At 33.4% G+C, this 22,690-nt stretch overlaps 1 protein-coding gene across 6 annotated transcripts in view; it reads right to left on the bottom strand.

Moving 5' to 3' along the window:
- Positions 1 to 18,027: 18,027 nt before the first annotated feature.
- Positions 18,028 to 22,690, bottom strand: part of DPH6 (diphthamine biosynthesis 6) — a 151,483-nt gene continuing 146,820 nt past the window's right edge. For 2 of the 6 annotated variants that reach the window (XM_072738210.1, XM_072738205.1), the window contains exons 8-9: positions 21,405 to 21,492; positions 18,028 to 19,391 (exon numbers count right to left, since the gene is read on the bottom strand). In XM_072738210.1, the coding sequence (XP_072594311.1) occupies positions 19,236 to 19,391; positions 21,405 to 21,492 (244 nt within the window). In that variant the 3' untranslated portion in view covers positions 18,028 to 19,235. Of the gene's footprint in view, positions 21,180 to 21,404; positions 21,493 to 22,690 lie in introns of all 6 variants that reach the window. The other 4 variants (XM_025998422.2, XM_025998425.2, XM_025998423.2 and 1 more) reach the window with 2 other exon arrangements.

The following is a 22,690-nucleotide window of genomic DNA, read 5'->3' on the forward strand; positions in this document are numbered from 1 at the left end:
CTAGAGTGGGGATGTTGTCCTCATTACAGTTCACCTCACATGAGCAATTACCTATAAACAGCTTGTCTGAGAATGCCAAATGCTAAGAAAAAGATTAGTGAGCAGAATACGAAATGATGAATCAGGAAGCTTTAAGAAAAGCTCAAATTGGATAGGTAAGTATAATTTACATTTACTCAAGATGAAACTAAGAGAAAAAGCAAAATATTTAGGAAAATGCAATATATGAGAATGGCAAACAAGTTGATTATGGTGACACTGCATAGTCACTGACCAGTGGAGAATAATACAAGTGTCACTACGGTCACACAACACTTGGAGTAGCGCAATCATACAAAGCAGAAGCATTATACAACAGTGTAGAGCTGTGAACTGCTTAAGGGAAAAATACATAGCTGTTAAAAGCAGAAGAGACAAAGTAAAAGTGCATCAGTTAAAAAAAAAAAAACCTTTAAAAATTAAAAAATTCCATATCATGCAGTATCAGGCCAGCATTAGAAACTCGTATGTTAGCGCCCATTAATAAATGAGTTCAGTTATATAGATTAATACATAAACGTTGTGGAAAATAGGACAAAGTAATATAAACAAACACACTTAAAGTACCAGACATACCTTTAAGAAACTAAATTTACATTCAATCTGTGTTAAATCTGTTATTGCACATTGGTGTAATGCTTCTAAATTACCATAGAGATCTAAAGCACACCAAATAGACAGAAGATATCCATTTTAATTCTTCACAGTCCTCAAATTTTAAAAGTGGAATACAGAAGGATACTTACTTGAGATTCTAGAATTTTAGCTTTAGAAGAAACATCAGTTTTTAAAAGATGAAAACTAAGTTTATTTATTTTTTCCTCCAAGATTTTATTTAAATTCAAATTCGTTAACAAATAGTGTAGCATTAGTATCAGTCGTAGAATCTAGTGATTCTACTTACATATAACACCGAATGCTCATCACAAGTACCTCCCTAATGCCCACCACTCTTTTAGCCCTTCCCTCTACCAACTTCCCCTCTAGCAACCCTCAGTTTGTTCTCTATAGGAAAACTAAGTTTATTTTAAAATATTTTATTTATTCATAAGAGACGCAGAGAGAGAGGCAGAGACATAGGGAGAGGGAGAAGCAGGCTCCCTCTGGGGAGCCTGATGCGGGATTCGACCCTAGGACCCTGGGATCACGCTGAGCTGAAGGCAAATGCTAAACCGCTGAGCCACCCAAGCCTCCCAATAAGTTTATTTTATTTTATTTAAAAAACATTTTTTAAAAATTTTTATTTATTTATGATAGTCACACACAGAGAGAGAGAGAGAGAGAGAGAGAGAGGCAGAGACACAGGCATAGGGAGAAGCAGGCTCCATGCACCGGGAGCCCGACGTGGGATTCGATCCCAGGTCTCCAGGATCGCGCCCTGGGCCAAAGGCAGGCGCCAAACCGCTGCGCCACCCAGGGATCCCCCAATAAGTTTATTTTAAAGAACAACTTTCATCAATTAATCCCAACAGGTGACTGGATTTCTAACAAAGTTTGGTTTAAAACAGACACACAAGCTATATATATGAAAGGTAAATTTGTTTACCACAATAGAAAATAAAGTATATTTCCCTCCAGTTTTTCTAATTGGTTTCCAAGTGGTTTTTTAAACTGGGTTTTCAAATCAAAACATAATGCTCTTACTACATGGGTTTCACAATATGAACTTGAGAAAAAGTTAAATGTTTTCCTGTAAAACTAACCAATAAATTTTAGAGAAGTCAAAGATGATTAATGCATGCTCATCAGGTCTGTTTTTCTCAGTAACATTAAATGGAGGTTCAGTAATTTATGGGTTATATGATTTCCTTCTTTTGGATAGTCAAATGAGAATGCTACTCAGCCTAGTATTCCTGCCACTCAGCTTTAATATTTATCAATTCAAGGCTAATCTTTTTCATCTATCCTTTTAACCACTTCTCTTTATCCTCACTGTGATTATGTTGAAGGGAATCCCAGATATCATAGCACTTCATCTGTATATATTTCAGTAAGTTAAGATAGAGAACTCATTTTTTTCTTTTTAAATAAAATTTTAATACAATTATCATACCTAAAAAAGTAATTCCTTAGTATCAACTATGTTGTCAGTTCACATAAAAATTCGATGGACTAAAACAAAATGTAAGATATCTTAGCAGATCGTACAATAAATGGCCAAAGCCAAATACACACAACTAATCTGAATATGTGTCTTAGTTTTTAAAACACGCTTGGTAATTAATTGCATGTTGTTTTCAGATGAATTGTTAACAGGTAAAGTTCTTAAGTATCCGATATTATTTAATTTAAGATCTCCATTAAAGACTTTGACTTTAAGATTCAGTACTCACCAATGAATAAAAGTGTGTTCACTTTTTTTCTGTGAATAGTCATGCTAACTTGTACTAACACATGCACATAAACCAAAAAGAGATGCCCATAACAGGTCTTTTTGGTTATACTGCTACCTTATTTTCTACTATATACCACATCAGGTTCTAATAACTATTTTAATCTATGGTGACAATGAATAGGTAGCACTCTAGACTACTGCAGAAGATGGCTTTTAAATCAATCATCCTTTGCCAAATTAGAGTTGGCCAATTCACTTCAACTTAATTCAATAAATATTGAATGCCTACTAAATACCTCTGTGATATTATATGTACTGTGATGTTAGCTATCGCTAAGAGAGAAATGATGTTCCCTCTCATCAAGCTTATAATCTAGTGTTGTAGAAAAACTGTAAAAATATCCCAAAGTCATAAATGCCTCTATGATCTATTGCTAATATTTAGGAAATGTGACATTTAAAACAATCTCTAGCAACATTTGTTTCTCATGTCTAAAATATGATTTTATTAGGAAACAAATGAGGAGAAGCAGAAAGTTTTGTATGTAGAAAACTACTCAATTAAAATTAATGAGACTAAACCGATTAGCCTAAGTTTTTTCTCTGGATAAGGCATTCATTACTTTCTATGTTTAGCTGTTAGCTGTGTTTAAGGCAGGTGAAATAATTTATAATTAAACCTGAAATAATCAATTACGAATAGTCTGAAACATAAAGTCAATGTTTTTATTATTAGATACCTTTTTTTTTTCAGAAGTTTGTGATTACCACTGATGATAAAGGGAAGTCAGACAAGAAAGAAAAAGGATTAGAGTGACACACACTATGTTCAAAGAGAAAATGTAACTGCCAATTCTAAATCCATTTAAAAATGGTCTCTATCTTTAGAAAAAATATTTGTTCCAAGCTAAAAGCCCCATTATATGCATTGGAATAGAACCTTAGCTTATAATTAGGGTTGAGTAAAAAATGTAAACCAGAAATTCAGATATACATAAATACTTAACCTGAATATGGAAAAAAAAGTCTCCAGTTAAGTGAAAGCTGTATATTTGAAAGTTCTCAGGAGATTCAATTACCATTCCTCATTCTTTCAGTAAACACAGTTCAGGAGAGGCTTAAAAGGAAGTTATAATAAGTTTAGATTCCCAAAGGATTTATATTCTCTTGTTAGATATTCACTTATTCAGGCAAATAAATGACCAAGTGATAGATATCAAATTGAATCAACAAAAAGAAGCAATATGTATATGTACAATAAGCAATAAGTAGTATATGATATAATATCTTGTAAAATATTTTCCTATGTGTGTACCATGGTTTAAATTATAAACAAAGTAAAAAATAAGTTACCAGAGTCAATAATTTTGTTCTGAACTTTATTTATAAAAAAGGCTGAAAATTATTTATGTATTATGTTTACAATTAAAGAATGTGCAAAAATATAAGCAGATAGTTTCTATCTTATTTCAAACTGAACTTGAACTATCTTTGGGCCTAATCCAGGGAAATTACTTTTAAAAGAGTGAAGAATCTTATTTTTAAAGATACTTGAATCTTTCCCTCTGGTTAAACTATTAGAAGAAGATACTAGAAATGTAATGTACAATACGATGACTATGGCTAACATTGCTGTAGATTATACAGGGACATTGTTAAGAAAGTAAATCCTAAGAGTTCTCATCATGAGGAGAATAAGTTTTCCCTTTCTTTCTTTTTTTCTCTTTTCATTGTATCTATGAGAAGATGGATATTAACTGAATTTATTGTGGGGATCATTTCATTATATATGTGAATGAAACCATCATGCTATACACCTTATATTGTGATGTATGTCAAGTATTTCTCAATAAAAAGTTTTTATCTGTTTGAGTTGGATCAGCAATCTATGAACTTACACATTTATATAAAAGGATCAACAAAGACTGTGAAATATGGAGCTGCAAAGTATCATATTAGTGTTTGCTCAATAAGGATAGAATTTTTGATGTAATGTGGCACCCAACATATTGTAACATTCATTGTGAAAATACTATCACTTAAATAACAATTTAAACATTTTCTATGATTACAGTATCCATTTTCAAATTAGTAGATACTAAATATTGATATTATTTAATAATATTAGCTTTATTAAATATTAGCTAATTTATAATATTTGACACTGGCCTGTTTTGCTGAGGTGTTGCATTAATCATCAATTCTTGTTAACATTTTTTCTATTCTGTCTACAACTATATTACTGCTTCCAAGAACTTCAATTCCTAACCCCACTTTTAGTATGCTGAAAAGGCCAAATATAATAAAAACATTACACTGAAAAAAATTCTTGTTTTCTCACAGTTCTGTATTTGCAACAAATTGGGAAGTTACCTCCTACCTTTAATGAGTAAGTATAGATTGTGTCCTTAGATTATAAACCATTAAAGAATTACAAAAGGTTACTGCCTAATTTTAGCACAGTAAGAGAAATTTAGGAGCAAAAAAATCCCAACAAATCATTCTCCATGTTGATTCTTGCCCTTTTTTTCAGATGCATAAATTTTAAACAACTATAATCATACCATAGGCTCAACTGTGCCTTTCATTTAAAGGTATGTAATATGCAATTATCAGTGTTGTATAATAAATATTTTCAGTGGATGTATTCCATTGAGTTGGAGTACAGTAATTTAACTATTTCCATTAACAAGAAAAAGGCAAGGGTGTCCATATTTAAAATGCTTAGAAGAATATCTGGTATATACAGTTAAGTTCAGCATTAGAGTTGCCTTATTATTATCATTATTATCATTTTCACTGCAATTGTTCTTAAAGTACTGAAAAATAAAACTTAAAAAGAATAAATGGATGTAAAAATATTCAAATTGGTTGTTATGTATACAGTTGACCCTTGAACAATGAAGTGGTTAGGGGTGCAGTTGAAAATCGGTGTATAACTTTTTTTTCTTTCTCCAAATTTTTGTATAAATTCCAGTTAACATGCAGTAAATTGTAGTTTTAGGCGTAGAATTTAGTGATTAATCACTTACAACAACAACAACACGTGCTTATCATAGTAAGTGCACTCCTAGGCTCCATACCCAAAGTGGGGCTTGAACACACGACCCTGAAATCAAAGGTCATATGCTCTACTGTCTGAGTCAGCCAGTTACCCCATGTGCCTTCATTAATCCTCATCACCTATTTCACCAACCCCCCTACTCACTTCCCCTCTGGTGATCTTCAGTTTGTTCTCTATGGTTAGAGTCTGTTTCTTGGTTTGCCTCTCTTTGCCCCCACTCCATGTTCATTTGTTTTATTTCTTAAACTCCATATATGGATGAAATCATATGTTATTTGTCTTTTCCTAATTGACTTATTTCTTGAGTATAACTTTTGACTCCTTAAAACCTTAACTACTAATAGTAGTTCCACTGCTGACTAGAAGCCTTACTGATAACACAAACTGTCAACACACATTTTATATGTTATATTTATTATGTACTGAATTATTACAATAAAGCAAGCTACAGCAAAGAAAAGGTTAAGAAAATAATAAGAGTAATAAATACATTCACAGTATTGTATTTAAAAAAAATCTGTATATGATAGAACTGTGTAGTTAAATGTTCAAGGGTGACCTGTATATTCTTGTGAAATCCAAGAAATTAAAAAATACCAGAAATAATTTTAGTAAGTTAGCGCTATAAAATCAATTTATAAAAAATCAGAACTTTTATGCAAACAATAACTTAGAAAACACTGTAAGAAAATTATAAAGTATAACTAACATTTACTGAACATTTGTTAAGTACCAGGCACTGTTGAAAAAACCTTAAATTTACCTTAAACCTTAAATTTTATTCATTTCATCAAAACAACCTTATTCATTAAATCTAAGACAATATCTACTGTAAGACACACAATTTCAAAGATGTTAAAATATGGAAATGTCTTATTAATAAAATTCAGTATTATCATCTCTGATATTTAAATGATTTTATTTTAGAGAGAGAAGGAGAGTGCATGCCAAGAGTGAGGGTTAGGGATGGGGGAGGGGGGCGGAGGGCGGGGATGAGGTGGCGCAGTGGGGGCGGGGGCGGGGGAAGAGAGAGAATCTCAAGCACACTTCCCCTTGAATGTCGAGCCTGACACAGGGCGATCATGACCTGAGCTGAAATCAAGAGCTGGATGTTTAGCCAACTGAGCCCTCCCAGGTGTCCCATATCATTCCTATTTTAAAGAAGGAGAAACTGGGATGAGAGGTTAAAAAATTTGCTCAAGTGTAGTCAACATGAAAATGGAAGGCAGCTTGGTTCACTTTCTATTTCTGGGTATACATAAATAAAACTTTTCTAAATTAACCTTTCTTTAGTCTCCAGAAACTTTACAAACCTTAACATTAATTCTAAGAACTTCGTAGGTTTGTTTCACATTTTCTATTTATACAGTTATAACCTGCAAATAATCATAGTTTTATTTCTTCCTTTCCCTAACATACATACATTTGTTATTCTTACCTTCTCCACTGGTTGAATAGAAGTGATGATTTCAGGCATCCTTACTGTGTCTTTAAACTCAAATGAAAAGATTTCATCAGTTCACAATGAAGGATGATGTTTACTGCATCTTCTGCAATGGTCATATGCTTTTGTCTTTGTAATTGTTAATATGGTGAATTCATTGACTGATTTTGTTGTTAAATCAGCCTCGCATCCCTAGAATAACCCAACTTGGTCATGATACAGTATTCATTTTTCTATCTCACAGATTGAATTTGCTAATGTTTTATGAAGGATTTAAAAATCTGTGTTCATGAGTGAGACTGCTTTACTTTTTTTTTTTAATTTTTATTTATTTATGATAGTCACACACAGAGAGAGAGAGAGGCAGAGACACAGGCAGAGGGAGAAGCAGGCTCCATGCACCGGGAGCCCGACGTGGGACTCGATCCCAGGTCTCCAGGATCGCGCCCTGGGCCAAAGGAAGGCGCCAAACCGCTGCGCCACCCAGGGATCCCGACTGCTTTACTTTTTAAAAAAAATCTCTTAATTTTCAGACTTTATTATTTCCAAGTACATTTTTCAAAAAAATTAGAATCACGAGTCTAAGGTAAATATAGATTGAAGATGTATCAAATGTCAGTAAAGACTGACTTCACCCACTGAGTAAAGCTAGTCCAAGGGAATCTGAGAGAAGATACACTAATGAAGGAATTCTGGAATAATAAGGGGACAGATATACAGAAATGGTTAATGTCCTACAGGGCAATAAAATTGTAACTTTTGGGTTATCTGTTCTACCTTACAGAAATCACTCACATCCCTACCGGACAAAAAACTATTAATTAGTAACTTCACAGAGTCTAGGCCTTAATCAGTAAATTTTATGTGAAATAATAGTGGATCACCTAGAGAATTAAATATTCCTTGAGTGGCCTTGTTCAGTAATATTCCAGGATAACGCTTAAAAGGACACGTGTCATCATTTCCCAAACATTTTCAACAAAAATGTCAGTTATACTTAACAGACGCTACCTTATAATAACCTCATAAAACGAGTCTTCTATATTGTTTTTTTGGAAAGTTTCTATTAAAATTGGCAATTTTTCTTGGCAAAATTTATAGATGAAGCCATTTAGAGCTGGAAGTGTGTGGTTTTTAGTAATATATTTACCTAATATAACTATTCAGATTTGCTGTGTTTTTCTGGTGTCAAAGTTTTTTTATGAATTTTTCTAAATTATCTAGGTTTTCCAGTTTGCTAGCATAAAGTGATTGGTAATATCCTCTATATATACTATAAATTTCATTAAAAATTATTGCCTTAATATTTTTCCACAATTTTGATGTCAAATTTTTCATTATCAATTTGTTAAAGAAATTATTAAGTTCCCTCAGGATTTATTCTTTGTGTCATGGATTACTTAGACATTTATTGTTTAATTTCCACATATATGAAGATTTAAAAACATGCAACATAAAATTTACTATCTTACCCATTTTTAAATGTACAGTGCAGCCGTGTTAACTATATGCTTATTGTTGTAACAATAGATCTTTAGAACTTTTTCATCTTGCAAAACTGATAGTATATTATACTCACTGAATAAATACTCATTTCCCTCCCCCCACAGCCTCTGGCAACCAGTATTATACTTACTGTTTCTAAATGTTTGAGTAATTTAGATACCTCAAGTAAGTGGAATCATGAAGTAATTGTCTTTTTGTGATTTGTTATTTCACACAGTATAATAACCTAAAGGTTCACCCATGTTGTTGCATATGACCAGGTTCCTTTTTTAAGGCTGAATAATATTCCAGTGTGTGTGTGTGTGTGTGTGTGTGTGTGTGTACACTAGTTTTTGTATTCATTCATCAGTCAACAAACATTTGGGTTGTTGCCACATCTCAACTATTATGAATAATGCTACAATGAGTGTGAAAGCACAAATTTCTCTTTAAGACCCTAATTTCAATTCTTTTAGATAAATACCCAGAAGTAGGATTGCTGGGTCATGTGGTAGTTCTCTTTTAACTTTTTGAGGAACCTCTGTACTGTTTTAATTATATAATAGCTGCATCATTTTACATTCCTACCAAAAGTGCACAAGTGTTTCAATTTCTCCACATCCTCCCCATCATTTGGTAATTTTCTTCTTCTTCTTTTTTTTTTTTTTTTTGATAGTTGCAATCCTAATGAATGAGGAGATATCTCATTGTGATTTTTTATTTGCATATCCCTAATGATTAGTGATGCCAAACATATTTTTATACAATTGTTGGCCATTTGTATACCTTCTTTGGAGAGGTATATTCAAGTTTTTTGCCTATTTTTAATTGGATTATTTTTGTTATTGGGTTGCAGGGATTCTTTTTTTTTTTTTTAAGCAGGGATTCTTTATATATCTTGGATACTATTTTGGTTTGCAAATATTTTCTTATTCTGTAAGTTGACTTTTCACTCTTGTTGATTTCTGTGCATAAATTTGAAGTTGGGTGTAGTTCATTTTTATATTCCTATTTTTATTGTCTGGGCTTTTGGTGTAATATCCAAGAAATCACTGCCAAGTCCAATGTCATGAAGACTTTTCCCTATGTTTTCTTTAAGGAGTTTTATAGTTTCAGGTTTTATGTTTAGGTCATTAATCCATTTTGAATTGATTTTTGTAAATTGTTCAAAGGAAGGGCCCAAGTTTATTCTTTTGTATGTGGATATACAGTTTTCTCAACACCATTTGTTGAAAATAGTATGCTTTCCTTATTGTGTAGCTTGGTACTCTTGTTGAAGACATTTGACCATATATATATACATGAAGATTTATTTCTGGGCTCTCTGTTCTGTTGGTCTGCATGTCTGTCTTTATGTTGGTACCATACTGTTTTAATTACTGTAGGCTGGCAATATTTTTTTTAATTAGTAAGTGTAAAGAATTGTTCTTTTTTTAAAAGATTATCTGGCCTATTTGGGGTCCTTTGAGATTGCATATGAATTTTAGGCTAGCCTTTTCAATTTCTGCAAATTAATTTTAAAAAGCAATTGGGATTTTAATAGGGATTGCACTAAATCTGTGCTTGCTCTGGATAGTGTGCAATATTAAATCTTCCAATCTATGAACATAGACTGTCTTACCATTTGTTTATGTCTTCTTTCTTTTTAAGCATTTTTTGTTGCTGTTGTTCTTAGTGTGTAAGCCATTCACCTTCTTGGTTAAGTTTATTCTTAGGTATTTTATTATTTTTGAGGCAATTGTAAGACTATTTTCTTAATTTACTTTTCAGGTTATTGTTAGTGTTTAGACACGCAGCTGGTTTTTTGTGTATTGTAATTGGTTTTGTATCTTTGCTGAATTCACTTATTAATTCTATCAATTTTTTTTGAGTGAAATCCTTAAGGTTTTCTACATATAAGATCATGTCATCTGCCAACAGAGAAAATTTTATTTCTTCCTTTCTGATTTGGATGACTTTTATTTCCTTTCTTATCTACTTGCTCTGCCTAGGATTTCTAGTACTATGTTGAATAGAAATGATTTAGAACAAATCTTTGTTCCTAATTTTAGAGGAAAGTGTTCAGTTTTTCGTCATTGAGAATAATGATATCGCATGGGCTTTTATTTATGGTTTTTATTATATTGAAGTAATTTCCTTCCAGTTTTAGTTGAGTGTTTTCATCATAAAAGAGTGTTTTATTTTGTCAAGGGCTTTTTTCTGTATCAGTTGAGATAGTCTTGTAGTTACTGTCCTGTAATGTGATATTCTATACTTTTATTTTCGTATGCTGAACCATTTTTGCATCACATGAATAAATCTCACTTGGTCCTAGTGTATAATTCTTTTAACGTATTGTTGAGTTCAGTTTGCTTATATTTTGTTGAGGATTTTTGTAGCACTATTCATCAAGAATACTGGACTATAGTTTTCTTTTCTTGTGGTTATCTTTGCCTGATTTTATGCCAGCTTCATAAAGAGAGTTTGAAAATATTCCCTCCTCTTCAGTTTTTGGAAGAGTTTAAGAAATCATGTTAATTCTTTAAATGTTGGTAGAATTCTTAGTGGAGCCATCTGGCTCAGGGCTTTTCTTTGTGAGAAAGTTTTGATTACTGATTTAATCTCCTTACTAGATACAGTTCTGCTCAGATTTAAATTTTCTTCATGATTTAGTCTTGGTAGGTTGTATATTTCTAGAGCTTTATCCATTTCTTGTAGATTATTCAATTTGTTGGCATATGATTGTTTATAGCATGCTTTTATGATCGTTTTTTTTATTTGTTATACCAGTTGCAATGTTTTCTATTTTTGTTGTCTTCTACTTTTCTTAGCCTAAAGGTTTGTCAATCTTCTTTACTTAAAAAAAAAAAAATCAAAACCTTTAGTTTCATGTTTTTTTCATATTCTTTCTTTCATTTCTGCTTTATTCTTTATTGTTTCCTTTCCTTTGCTGGCTTTTGGTTTAGTGTGGTCTTTTTCTAGTTCCTTGAAGTATAAAGTCAGGCTGTTGATTTGAGATCTTTTGTTTTCAACATATCTATTCACTGCTATACATTTCCCTTTTGGAACTGCTTTTGCTGTATCCCATAAGCTTTGTTTTTTTTTTTTTTTCCTTTATTTGCCTTAAGATATTTTCTAATTTCTTGTGATTTTTTCTTTGACCTATTGATTGTTCAAGAATATAATTTTTGACAGATAAAAGCTTCATGAAGGAAATTATTTGGGGATGTTTAGTTGACTGTTGTATCCCTAGTGCTAGGCACATAGATATAAGCACTCAATAAATATGTGTTAAATAAATGAACAGTATTCCATTTTTCTAAGAAATCACCAAAGTGAAACTTTATAAAAACATCAGAAATTTTATTTTTAAAACAACAATGACAATAAACAACAAGCTGCATATTAGAGCATAACAACTAAATATACAGTAGAACATATATAGTCAAATTTAAAAGCAGAGAAGAAAATTGGTTATTTTTATTACCCCCTCCCCCAACTGACAGATCCACCACAGATTTTGGGTTAAAAAATACTTTTTCACTGTCCAGTTGGATTCTTGACCTCTTGACACAGTCGCATGTTGTTGCTACTACTGAAATCCATGCATTAGGGACAGAAATGAGTCAAGTGGCTCTCAAAATTTGAAGGAATTTGATGCTTTATTTATTACTCTGCCCCAATGACCATTTGTAGCAGCAGTGACTTAGTGGTACCTAAGGCTGAAATCTCTCTGAATTTCAAGTTATATCATTGAGGTTTATAGAATTAGGATTTAAAATTTGTGAAATACTCTGCTCCCTCTTACCAGATCATTTTTTTACTGCTCTTAGCTTAAGGACAAAGATGGGGGAGAGGGTGGAGTAGGAAAGCTGTACTGAACTGATGAATAAAAGTTATCATTCATATCTTCTTCCTTCCTTTGTCCCTTCTGTAAGGAAGTATTTTTGAAGTGGCATAGAGACAATGGCAGCATATCTCTCTGCACAGGGTCTTTAAGTTTATACATGTTTGCTATGAGTGGTAAAAACAAATTCCCATGCATAAGAAACTCAAGAGGACTACTATCTGAATTCTTTTAGTCTTCTTTTATATATATCCTGCCCCCCTGCCCAGCATTTTCTGTGTAGACTTCACTGTAGGATCAACTAGATTTCAATCCACATTGTGGGTACTGTTTTTATTTGAATTCTATGGAAAGTTTTAAAGGGCCCTAGAATGTCTCTTTCTACCTAGACTACTAAAGTGTTATAGAATAACATTCATTTATTTAGCACTGGAACTCACTAAACCATCTCCACCTCCTGTAGTTAATTTTCTTAATCAAATATTTTAAAATTTACATTATATGCACATTATAAGAAGTCACGTTACAGATATGTAAGTATTAAACTTTTCTGTTTTCCCTCTTTAGGTCCCTTGCCCCTGAGACAGCCAGTATTATCATTCTAGTTATTTTGTGCCCACTCTTACCATCCTCATTCAAATATGAATGAATATATAAGCTCCTTGCCTCCATCAATATTTTTCAGAAAAAATAGGATTATATCCTACACAACACTCTAGAGAGACTGGATATCTGTCACTGTAATCATGATGCTGGGAATAATGATTACCTGTTATAACTTTGTGTTGAATTTAGAATTAAAATTACTCTGTAATTTGTCCTTATTTATAGTGAATTCCATGGGGGGGGTCTAAGAGATTTTTTAAACAGAATAGATGCTCATAGGTATTTGTTAGATTGAAGAAAAAATAAAAACACAAAGATTAATGCAGAAAGTTTTTCAAGATATTTGATGGTATTTCTGAAATAAAACAAAATGAAAAGAGCCAAGAATGGGCTATGAGTCTATGATATCTTTAAAAGGTACAACTTCTAGGAATGTGGGCTTTTACAACTATTGTAAAATATATAATTGTCCTATGAGATTATTTCAACAAAAATAAAGTACTAAGCCACAGTAGTTGGTTAATAAAATTGAGGCTAAATTTCTGTGAATCTGTTTCTTTAAAAATGCAGTGGCCTTGTCAACAATTAATTTGAAGTATCATTTCCCATAAAGCTGTTTGGAAAATCTAAAACAACTATATAAGGAAGAAAAACCTTGTGAATGGTGAAAAGTAAAAGTCTTGATTCTTCTGTTAAAGGTTATGCATTTTAATATGATCTTTTGGCTGATTTATGTAAAGCTTTGTAGTTTTCATTTTCTCAAGCCTGTCAGTATAGTGATGTATAGCACATTTAGCATCAAGTTTGCCATAAACAATAAAGTCAAGGCCCCAAGGAAATTTTAATATATTTCCCCATTTTTTTAACTTTTTTTTTTTTAGTTTTTATTTATTTATGATAGTCACACACAGAGAGAGAGAGAGGCAGAGACACAGAGAGGGAGAAGCAGGCTCCATGCACCGGGAGCCCGACGTGGGATTCAATCCTGGGTCTCCAGGATCGCACCCTGGGCCAAAAGCAGGCGCTAAACTGCTGCGCCACCCAGGGTTCCCTATTTCCCCATTTTTAACCTGGAGCTTTCCATTATTCAGTTATTTTGTTGGGGATACCCTGTTTACTTGATGTAAGTTTTATATTCACATGAATAACTTTATAATTTTAACTTAAAGTACACTTTAAATAGATTATTAGAGAAATTTAAGGGTCATCATATGTAAAGTAAAAATTTTGGTGATGACTTAAATTTTACACTAACAACCTGTTATATTCTGGTTTGCTTAAGAGCATTTTTCTCTAACAAGATAAAAGAAAAGTAAACAAGAAAGTGACTTTCATGAAATATTATGCAACATGAAAAGGAAGCACATGTCTATAGAATTCTGTAAGAAAATATGAAGAAAATAACAATCAATTATAAATTAAAACATTGTATTCCAGAACCAATAGCTGTTACAGAGAGTATAAAGAGAGTTTTCAAGAAATTTATAACCTAGTGGAAATAATAAGTCCTTAAACATTATAACAGTAAGAAACAAAGTGTTAGGACAGTTCATCTGGTATGACTAAATGTATGAATATATGAGTTCAAGCTTGCATCATGGGAAGGATGTAAACAGTTAAAGAAAATGAAAAAAGGATGATAGATACGATAGAATAAGCAAAGGAAAGGGAGGGAAGAAGCAGAAGGCATAGTAAAAGGAGTATTCATCCAATGCTCTTGTACTACTGGAGCAAAGGATACATGCTTGGGGGTCCTGAGAGCAAGACTAAGAAAGGAAGTTATGGTACCGTGTTGGACAGTCTTTTTAATTCATGGCTAAACATTCTGTTTATTTAGAAAACAATGTAGCTGTATTATAGATTTTTGTGCAGATATACAAAAACTAGGAAGAAAAATCAATATGGCAATGAAATAGAACATGGGGATAATGAGAACAAGGAGTTCACTTAAAGAAGTTGCATGTTGTCGAAGAGTCTAGGCAAGATATGACTTCAACTAGAGAGATGGGCGTGGAGATGGAATGGTCTAAAACACATACTAGTGAATTAGCATGTAAGGACTTAAGATAACCAACTGAAGGTCATGGTAAAGAAAAGACAGCTGTAAGAGATGATGTCCATATTCTGTTCCGGAGTTATGAGGGGGAAAACAATTGTGTTAAAGAACAAAAATAGGCAGAAAGTACACCTGGAGGAGAAAATGAGTTCAAGGCTTATACACGATGAACTTGATACATGTTGGCAGTCATGTCCAGCAGCCAGTCAGAAATAAGGATCTAAAGTTAAGGAGAAAGTGTAGATATCAGCAGAAAGACCAGAAAGAGAGTAACTTGGGAATCACATGCATAGAGATTAAAAGTAAATTGTGAGAGAAGACAAAATTTCACAGACAGAAAATGTGGAAAAAGAAAAAAAAAATGGAGCTTTAAAAAGGCTTGGGGCTATATACACTTGTTGAAAGTAGGAAGCAGAGAAACTACTGAAATAGATAGAAGAAATCTTGAGCAAGTATAAGTCAGAATGGTACAGTGGTATATAACCAGTATAGGGTAATTTCTCAGGTAGATGGTGGTATTATTAAGGAAAAGAATTAACTAAGGACTATGAAGACCAAGAAAAGACCAACAGAAGTTCATCAAAGTAACTGAGGTCAAGCTAGATTGCAAATGTGTTATAGAGCAAATAGAAATTAAAGGAATTTAGGGAACAAATGATACTCTGAAATATCACTACATTCCTCATCTCACTATTATTTGGGGTAAAATGTTAATTAATTTACTGTGAATTTGAAATAGCAACGTGATTTTGATAAAACATATGGAAAAGTATCTGTATTTTTGTCCTCTAGCATTTATTTATCATTCTTTTGGAAATCATACTTTGTTTTACCTTCTAGAGTGTACCCTTCCCTAAAGATGGTGACTTAGCCCAACCCAAGACATTGAGATACAATGGGATTTCTGGGTAAGAAACTCTCACTGTTTCCCTCTGGTTCCACACAAAGAATGCCACATCAAAGCTTGTCATTCGCACAAAAAAATAATAAAATAAAATTAATTAAAATTAATTTTAAAAAATCCTAAAGGAGGCAACTTTTAGCAAATTACAACAGTGTAGACAGATAAAATGTCTAAGGAAAACTAATGAAAGAAATCACAGAACTAAATAAATAAATGGAGAGATACTCCATGATCATGGGTAGAAAGACAATATTGTCAAGATGTCTATTCTTTCTAATTTGGTCTACAGCTTCAATATAATCCCAATCAAAATGTCAGCAAGTTACAAACTGATTCTAATGTTTATGTGGAAAGGTAAAAGACTTAAAATAGTAAACAAAATATTGAAGAACAGTTACTGACTTCAAGACAAACTGTAAAGCTATAGTAATTAAGACATTGTGGTACTGGTAAAAAAAAAAAAAAAAGACAAATAATAGAGAATCCAGAAAAGGGCCCTCAACTCTATGGTCAACTAATATTCGACAAAGCAGGAAAGACTATCCACTGGAAAAAGGACAGTCTCTTCAATAAATGGTGCTGGGAAAATTGGACAGCCACATGCAGAAGAATGAAACTAGACCATTCTCTTACACCATACACAAAGATAAACTCAAAATGGATGAAAGATCTAAATGTGAGATAAGATTCCATCAAAATCCTAGAGGAGAACACAGGCAACACCCTTTTTGAACTCGGCCACAGCAACTTCTTGCAAGATACATCTATGAAGGCAAGAGAAACAAAAGCAAAAATGAACTATTGGGACTTCATCAAGATAAGAAGCTTCTGCACAGCAAAAGAAACAGTCAACAAACCTAAAAGACAACCTACAGAATGGGAGAAGATATTTGCAAATGACCTATCAGAGATAAAGGGCTAGTATCCAAGATCTATAAAGAACTTATTAAACTCAACAGCAAAGAAACAAACAATCCAATCATGAAATGGACAGAAGACATGAACAGAAATCTCACAGAGGAAGACATGGACATGGCCAACAAGCACATGAGGAAATGCTCTGCATCACTTGCCACCAGGGAAATACAAATCAAAACCACAATGAGATACCACCTCACACCAATGAGAATGGGAAAAATTAACAAGATAGGAAACAACAAATATTGGAGAGGATGTGGAGAAAGGGGAACCCTCTTGCACTGTTGGTGTGAAAGTGCAGCCACCTCCTGCACTGTTGGTGTGAAAGTGCAGCTCACTTAAGATCGTGAAAGAACTGGTGCAGCCACTCTGGAAAACTGTGCGGAGGTTCCTCAAAGAGTTAAAAATAGACCTGCCCTATGACCCAGCAATTGTACTGCTGGGGATTTACCTCAAAGATACAGATGCAGTGAAATGGCAGGACACCTACACCCCAATGTTTCTAGCAGCAATGTCCACAATAGCCAAACTGTGGAAGGAGCCTCGGTGTCCATCAAAAGATGATGGATAGGGATCCCTGGGTGGCGCAGCGGTTTGGCACCTGCCTTTGGCCCGGGGCGCGATCCTGGAGACCCGGGATCGAATCCCACGTCGGGCTCCCGGTGCATGGAGCCTGCTTCTCCCTCTGCCTATGTCTCTGCTTCTCTCTCACTGTGTGCCTATCATAAATAAATAAAATTTAAAAAAAAATTAAAAAAAAAAAGATGATGGATAAAGAAGATGTGGTTTATGTATACAATGGAATATTACTCAGGCATTAGAAATGATGAATACCCACCGTTTGCTTCGACGTGGATGGAACTGGAGGGTATTATGCTGAGTGAAGTAAGTCAATCAGAAAAGGATAAACATTATATGGTCTCATTCATTTGGGGAATATACATAATAGTGAAAGGGATTAGAGGGGAAAGGAGAGAAAATAAGTGGGAAATAACAGAGAGGGTGACAGACATGAGAGACACCTAACTCTGGGAAACGAACAAGGGGTAGTGGAAAGGGAGGTGGGTGGGGAGTTGGGGTGACTGAGGGGGGGCACTTGACGGGATGAGCACTGGGTAATATGCTATACGTTGGCAAATTGAACTCCAATTAAAAATAAAAAGAATAGACAAATAGAGCAAAAGAACAGAAGAGAGAGTCCAGAAATAGATCCACATAAATAGAAGTTAACTGATCTTTGGCAAAGGAGCAAGGCAAATGAAGGAGAAAAGATAGTTTTTTTTTTTTTTTTAAACAAAGGTGCCAGAACAGCTATACTTCCAGCTACCAAAAAAGAATCCAGACCCAGTCTTTATACTTCTATATATTCTTTATTTTTATAAAAATTAACTCAAAATAGGACACAGATCCAAATGTAAATGCAAAATTATAAAACTCCTAGAAGATAACATAAAATAAAATCTAGATGACTTTTGGTTTGGTGATGACTTTTTAGATACAATATCAAAGGCACGATACATGAAAGAAATAATAATTCAGGAAAATTAAAAGTTCTGCTCTATAAAAGACATTGCCCAGAAAATAAGAAGATAGCCATTGACCGGGAAAAATACATGCAAAAGACATAGCTGATAAAGAACTATTATTCAAAATATACAAAGAGCTCTTAAAGTTCAATAATAATAAAACAACTCAAAAAATGAGCAAAGATCTGAACAGAAACTTCAAAGAAGATATAGGAATGGGCAAATAAGCATATGAAAAGATGTTCCACATCAAATGTCATCAGGAAATGCATATTAAAGAACAATGACATAACACTGCACACCTATGGTAAAAGTCCAAAATATTGACAATATTGAATGCTGATGAGGCTGTAGAGCAATCAGAATTCTCATTTATTGCTGGTGGCAATATAAAATCTTACAGTCACACTGGAGGACAGTTTGATGGTTTCTAGAAAACTAAACACAGACTTAACTATACAATCTGGCAGTCACACTCCTTGGTATTTACTCAGGGGAGTTGAGCACAAAAACCTACACATGAATGTTTGTAGCAGCTTTACTTTTTATGCCTGTGTGTGTGTGTATTTTTTTATTGAAGTTCAATTTGCAACATATAGCATAACATGCATTGCTCATCCCCTCAAGTTAGCAACTTTACTTAAAATTGCCAACTTAGAAGCAACCAAGATGTTTGGTAGGTGAATGATAATTAAACTGTGGCACATCCAGGCAATGGAATATTATTCAACAATTAAAACTCAGGAAAAGACATGGAGGAAGTTAAATACATATTTCTAGGCAAAAAAAGCCAATGTGAAAAGGCTACATGTGGTATGACTGCAACTATATGGCATTCTAGAACTGTAGAGACAGTAATAAGATCAATGGTTACCAGGAGTAAGAGGGAAAGAAAGGATGAATAGGCAGGGCGCTGCAGATTTCTAGGGCAGTGAAACTATTTTGTATGATGCTATAGTGGTGGATACATGTCGCTATACATTTGCCCAAATCCATAGAATGTACAATATTAAGAGCAAACCATAATGGAAACTATGTACTTTGGGTGATAATGACGTGTTGATGTGGGTTCATTGACTGTAACAAATGGCCACTTGGATGCCAGATATTGATTGTAGGGAAAGGCTGTTCATGTGGGCATATGGGAACTTTCTGTTCCTTCTGCTCAATTTTGCTGTGAATCCAAACCTGTTGTAAAAAAAATAAGTCTATTCAAAGTTGTCTACGGTCAGCACGGATAATACCAATATTTTGTTTTTTCATAACTTGGCTATTGTAGATAATGTTGCTATAAATACTGGAGTGCCTGCATCTCATTGAATTAATATTTTCGTATTCTTTGGGTAAATACCAGTGTGGAATTGCTGGATTATACGGTAGTTCTATTTTTAACTTTTTGATAAACCTCTACACTGTTTCTAGAGTGGCTGCACCAGTTTGCATTCCCACCAATTTAAGATCGTTCCCCTTTCTCCACATCCTCACCAACACCTGCAGTTTCTTGTATTGTTGATTTTAGACATTTGGACAGATATGAGGTGATTATCTCATTGTAGTTTTGACTTACATTTCCCTGCTGATGAATGATGTTGAACATCTTTTCATGTGTCTGTTGGCCACCTGCATGTCTTCTTTGGAGAAATGTCTGTTCATGTGTTCTGCCCATTTTTTAATTTGATTATTTGTTTTTTGGGTGTTGAGTTTCATAAGTTCTTTACATATTTCAGATACTAACCCTTAATCAGATATGTCATTTGCAAATATCTTCTCCTATCCCATAGGTTGCCTTTTAGTTTTGTTGACTGTTCTTTTGGGTGTGTAAAAGCTTCTTATTTTGATGTAGCCCCAGTAGTTTATTTTTGCCCTTGCTTCCCTTGCCTCAAAAGATAGATCTAGAAAAAAGTTGCTATAGCCAATGTCAAAGAGGTTACTTCCTATGTTCTTGTCTGGGATTTCGATGGTTCCAGGTCTTTAATATATTTTGAGTTTGTTTTTGTGTATGGTTTAAGAAAGTGGTCCAGTTTCATTCCTTTGTATGTTGCTGTCCAGTTTCCCAAACACCCATTTATTGAAGAGATTGTCTTTTTACCATTGGGTATAAGAACTCATTCTTCAATGTTATAAAATAGACTATGATTTACCAATATTCTTAATTGCCCAATACTGTTGATAAAATGAATACTATACCAAAACAAAAATGACAAGTCATGTCAGTAACAGCCAGCAGAATAAACTTGATTGGCTAAATAAAGTGATTGCCTTTTCATTCTAATATTCAAATGCTCTGCATCATTATATTACTGGAAAGCAGGAAAGAGAGAAGAAGGGAAATAAAACTGTGATGAAAGCAAAGAAATGTTCCAGAAATGAGTTAGAGATGAAGTAAAAGGGGAAAAAAGGGCACAGATCATGTACAGATCATGGATAGTACACAGTAACAAAAGTTAGAGAAAGTGAATCCTGAGGAAGTCGCCAATAATAAAGAATGAGACTTTCACATTTCCCCAATTAATCAATGTTTCTATTAACCTCTTCTGATAAAGATATATATTTGTAAGAATAAAAAAATGCAGAGAAGAAGCTGGACATAAGAAAGCTAAGAAAATGCTATGTGGTCTTTTTCATATAGAAATGGTAGCTTAGTAAACAATGTCCAAAAATGCTCTTCAAGAATGATGTATATAGTTAGGTGTTCTGCAGTTGTCGGACACCGGGGACACCTATTAAAAAAAAAAAAAGAGGAAGAAGAAGAAAAATGCACCATATTTATTCAGTGTCAGTGAATATACTCCACTTAAATAACATTCTTTTCTTTCAGACGGCAATGGACTGGGAAAACAAATGAAATACTAAAAAAACAAGGTGAACAATGAGCTATTTAGGTAAAGCTGAGCATATTATGGCTGATGTGTCTAAACAGAAATTCAGTGGGTTTCACTCTCTGTGTGCGCACATGGCAGCAATAGTAGTCGAGACCTATAAGATAAGATGAAGGATTCATTGAATATGAAGGATGTTTGAAGAGCACAGATTCATTTTCTCAAGGATTACCAACTTTTTGGGAAAAGGTCACCAATAACCATCTTCTCATTTAATTCAGTGATCTACTTTCAATCCTATCTATCCTAATTTTTCTGGAGCCAATGCATATGTCAATTTTCTCTTGAAATCATTGTGAAAGTAAATCTTAGATTTACTTGCCTTGTCCTCCAAGTGCAATTCCAAAAAGCGTAGATAAGCAACAGGTGCAAATGCATCAGCTGAATGTATGACCACTTCTGATGAATCACTAAAACACAAACATTTTATAATGCATTTATTTACTACATAAATTGTGGCAAATTGTTTTCTGCTAGTGACTAGAAGAGACCACAAATCCTCCTTTTGTATTTATTTCCACTAGTAAACAATATGTAGTGACTAACATCATTTTTAATAATCCAATATTTAACTAGGAAAAGGACAGAGGATGCTACATTTGCAAGAAAAAGTAAAGAAGCTTTTGTCTTTATAATGACACATAGTTCAACTTTCAGGTTCACTCAAAGCTCTCTGAACAGTTTTGAAACTTAAAATTCGTATTCAATTTCATTTTCACAAATTTGCTTGGTAGGGGCTAACCATTAAACAATAGCGCTTTATCTTCATTATTCCTTTCATTTTCAAGAGGTAATTCATTCAGTGTTTCACACAAAATCTCAATTATCCTTCACAAAAGCAGTACTGGTGACGGTTTTAAGCTCTAGGTGAACTCTTCACACTGCAATATCATTGCTATTAAAATTGATTGTTTGACATAGTAATTACCACATTCAGGTAAAATGGTATGAACTGCTCGCTGGCACCATATGGATACATGTAAATTAACTCAACTTTTATCAAAGATACCCTGTAAAGCACCTATGAATAACTAAGATTATGTGTGAAGTTCAAATAACTAATTATTTTTTATTGTTGTTTATTAAGAAAGCCATTCAACTGAAATTTTAAAAATAGAATTTCCCCGTATCTCTTTAATGCCTTGGGAACTAGTTCCATTGTTTATATTAATACATTGTTAGCAATTTAACCTTTGTAGGATAGCAAAATAAATTGTTACTTTATTTGACTTTGCCACTAATGTAAGATATTTTTGAGTTAACTTTTGTAGTGAAGTTACTTAGTGGCAAAAAAAGGAACCTCAAAATATTTGGCTCCAAAATATTAAATTTTCATGGACAAAATCTGTTTACTTTCCCCTTTGAACAATCAGAGATAGAGGCAAAAAATGTTTGATGATTAAAAATGTCAACTACCGTTCATGAACCTTTATCAAATATGCCTCTTGTTAATGCTTAGGAAAAATAACATTAAAAAGGGTTTCTGTGACAAGGAAAGCAACTTAGGCTATAAAAGAAACAGAATTATTAAAGAGTCAGGATCCTGACAGAAAGATAACCTGCCTTCACAGGCTACATTAACCAAAAGACGTCTCTGGTATGGGGGTG

The sequence above is a fragment of the Vulpes vulpes genome, chromosome 15, assembly GCF_048418805.1.
Source record: "Vulpes vulpes isolate BD-2025 chromosome 15, VulVul3, whole genome shotgun sequence".
NCBI classification, from domain to species: Eukaryota; Metazoa; Chordata; class Mammalia; order Carnivora; family Canidae; genus Vulpes; species Vulpes vulpes.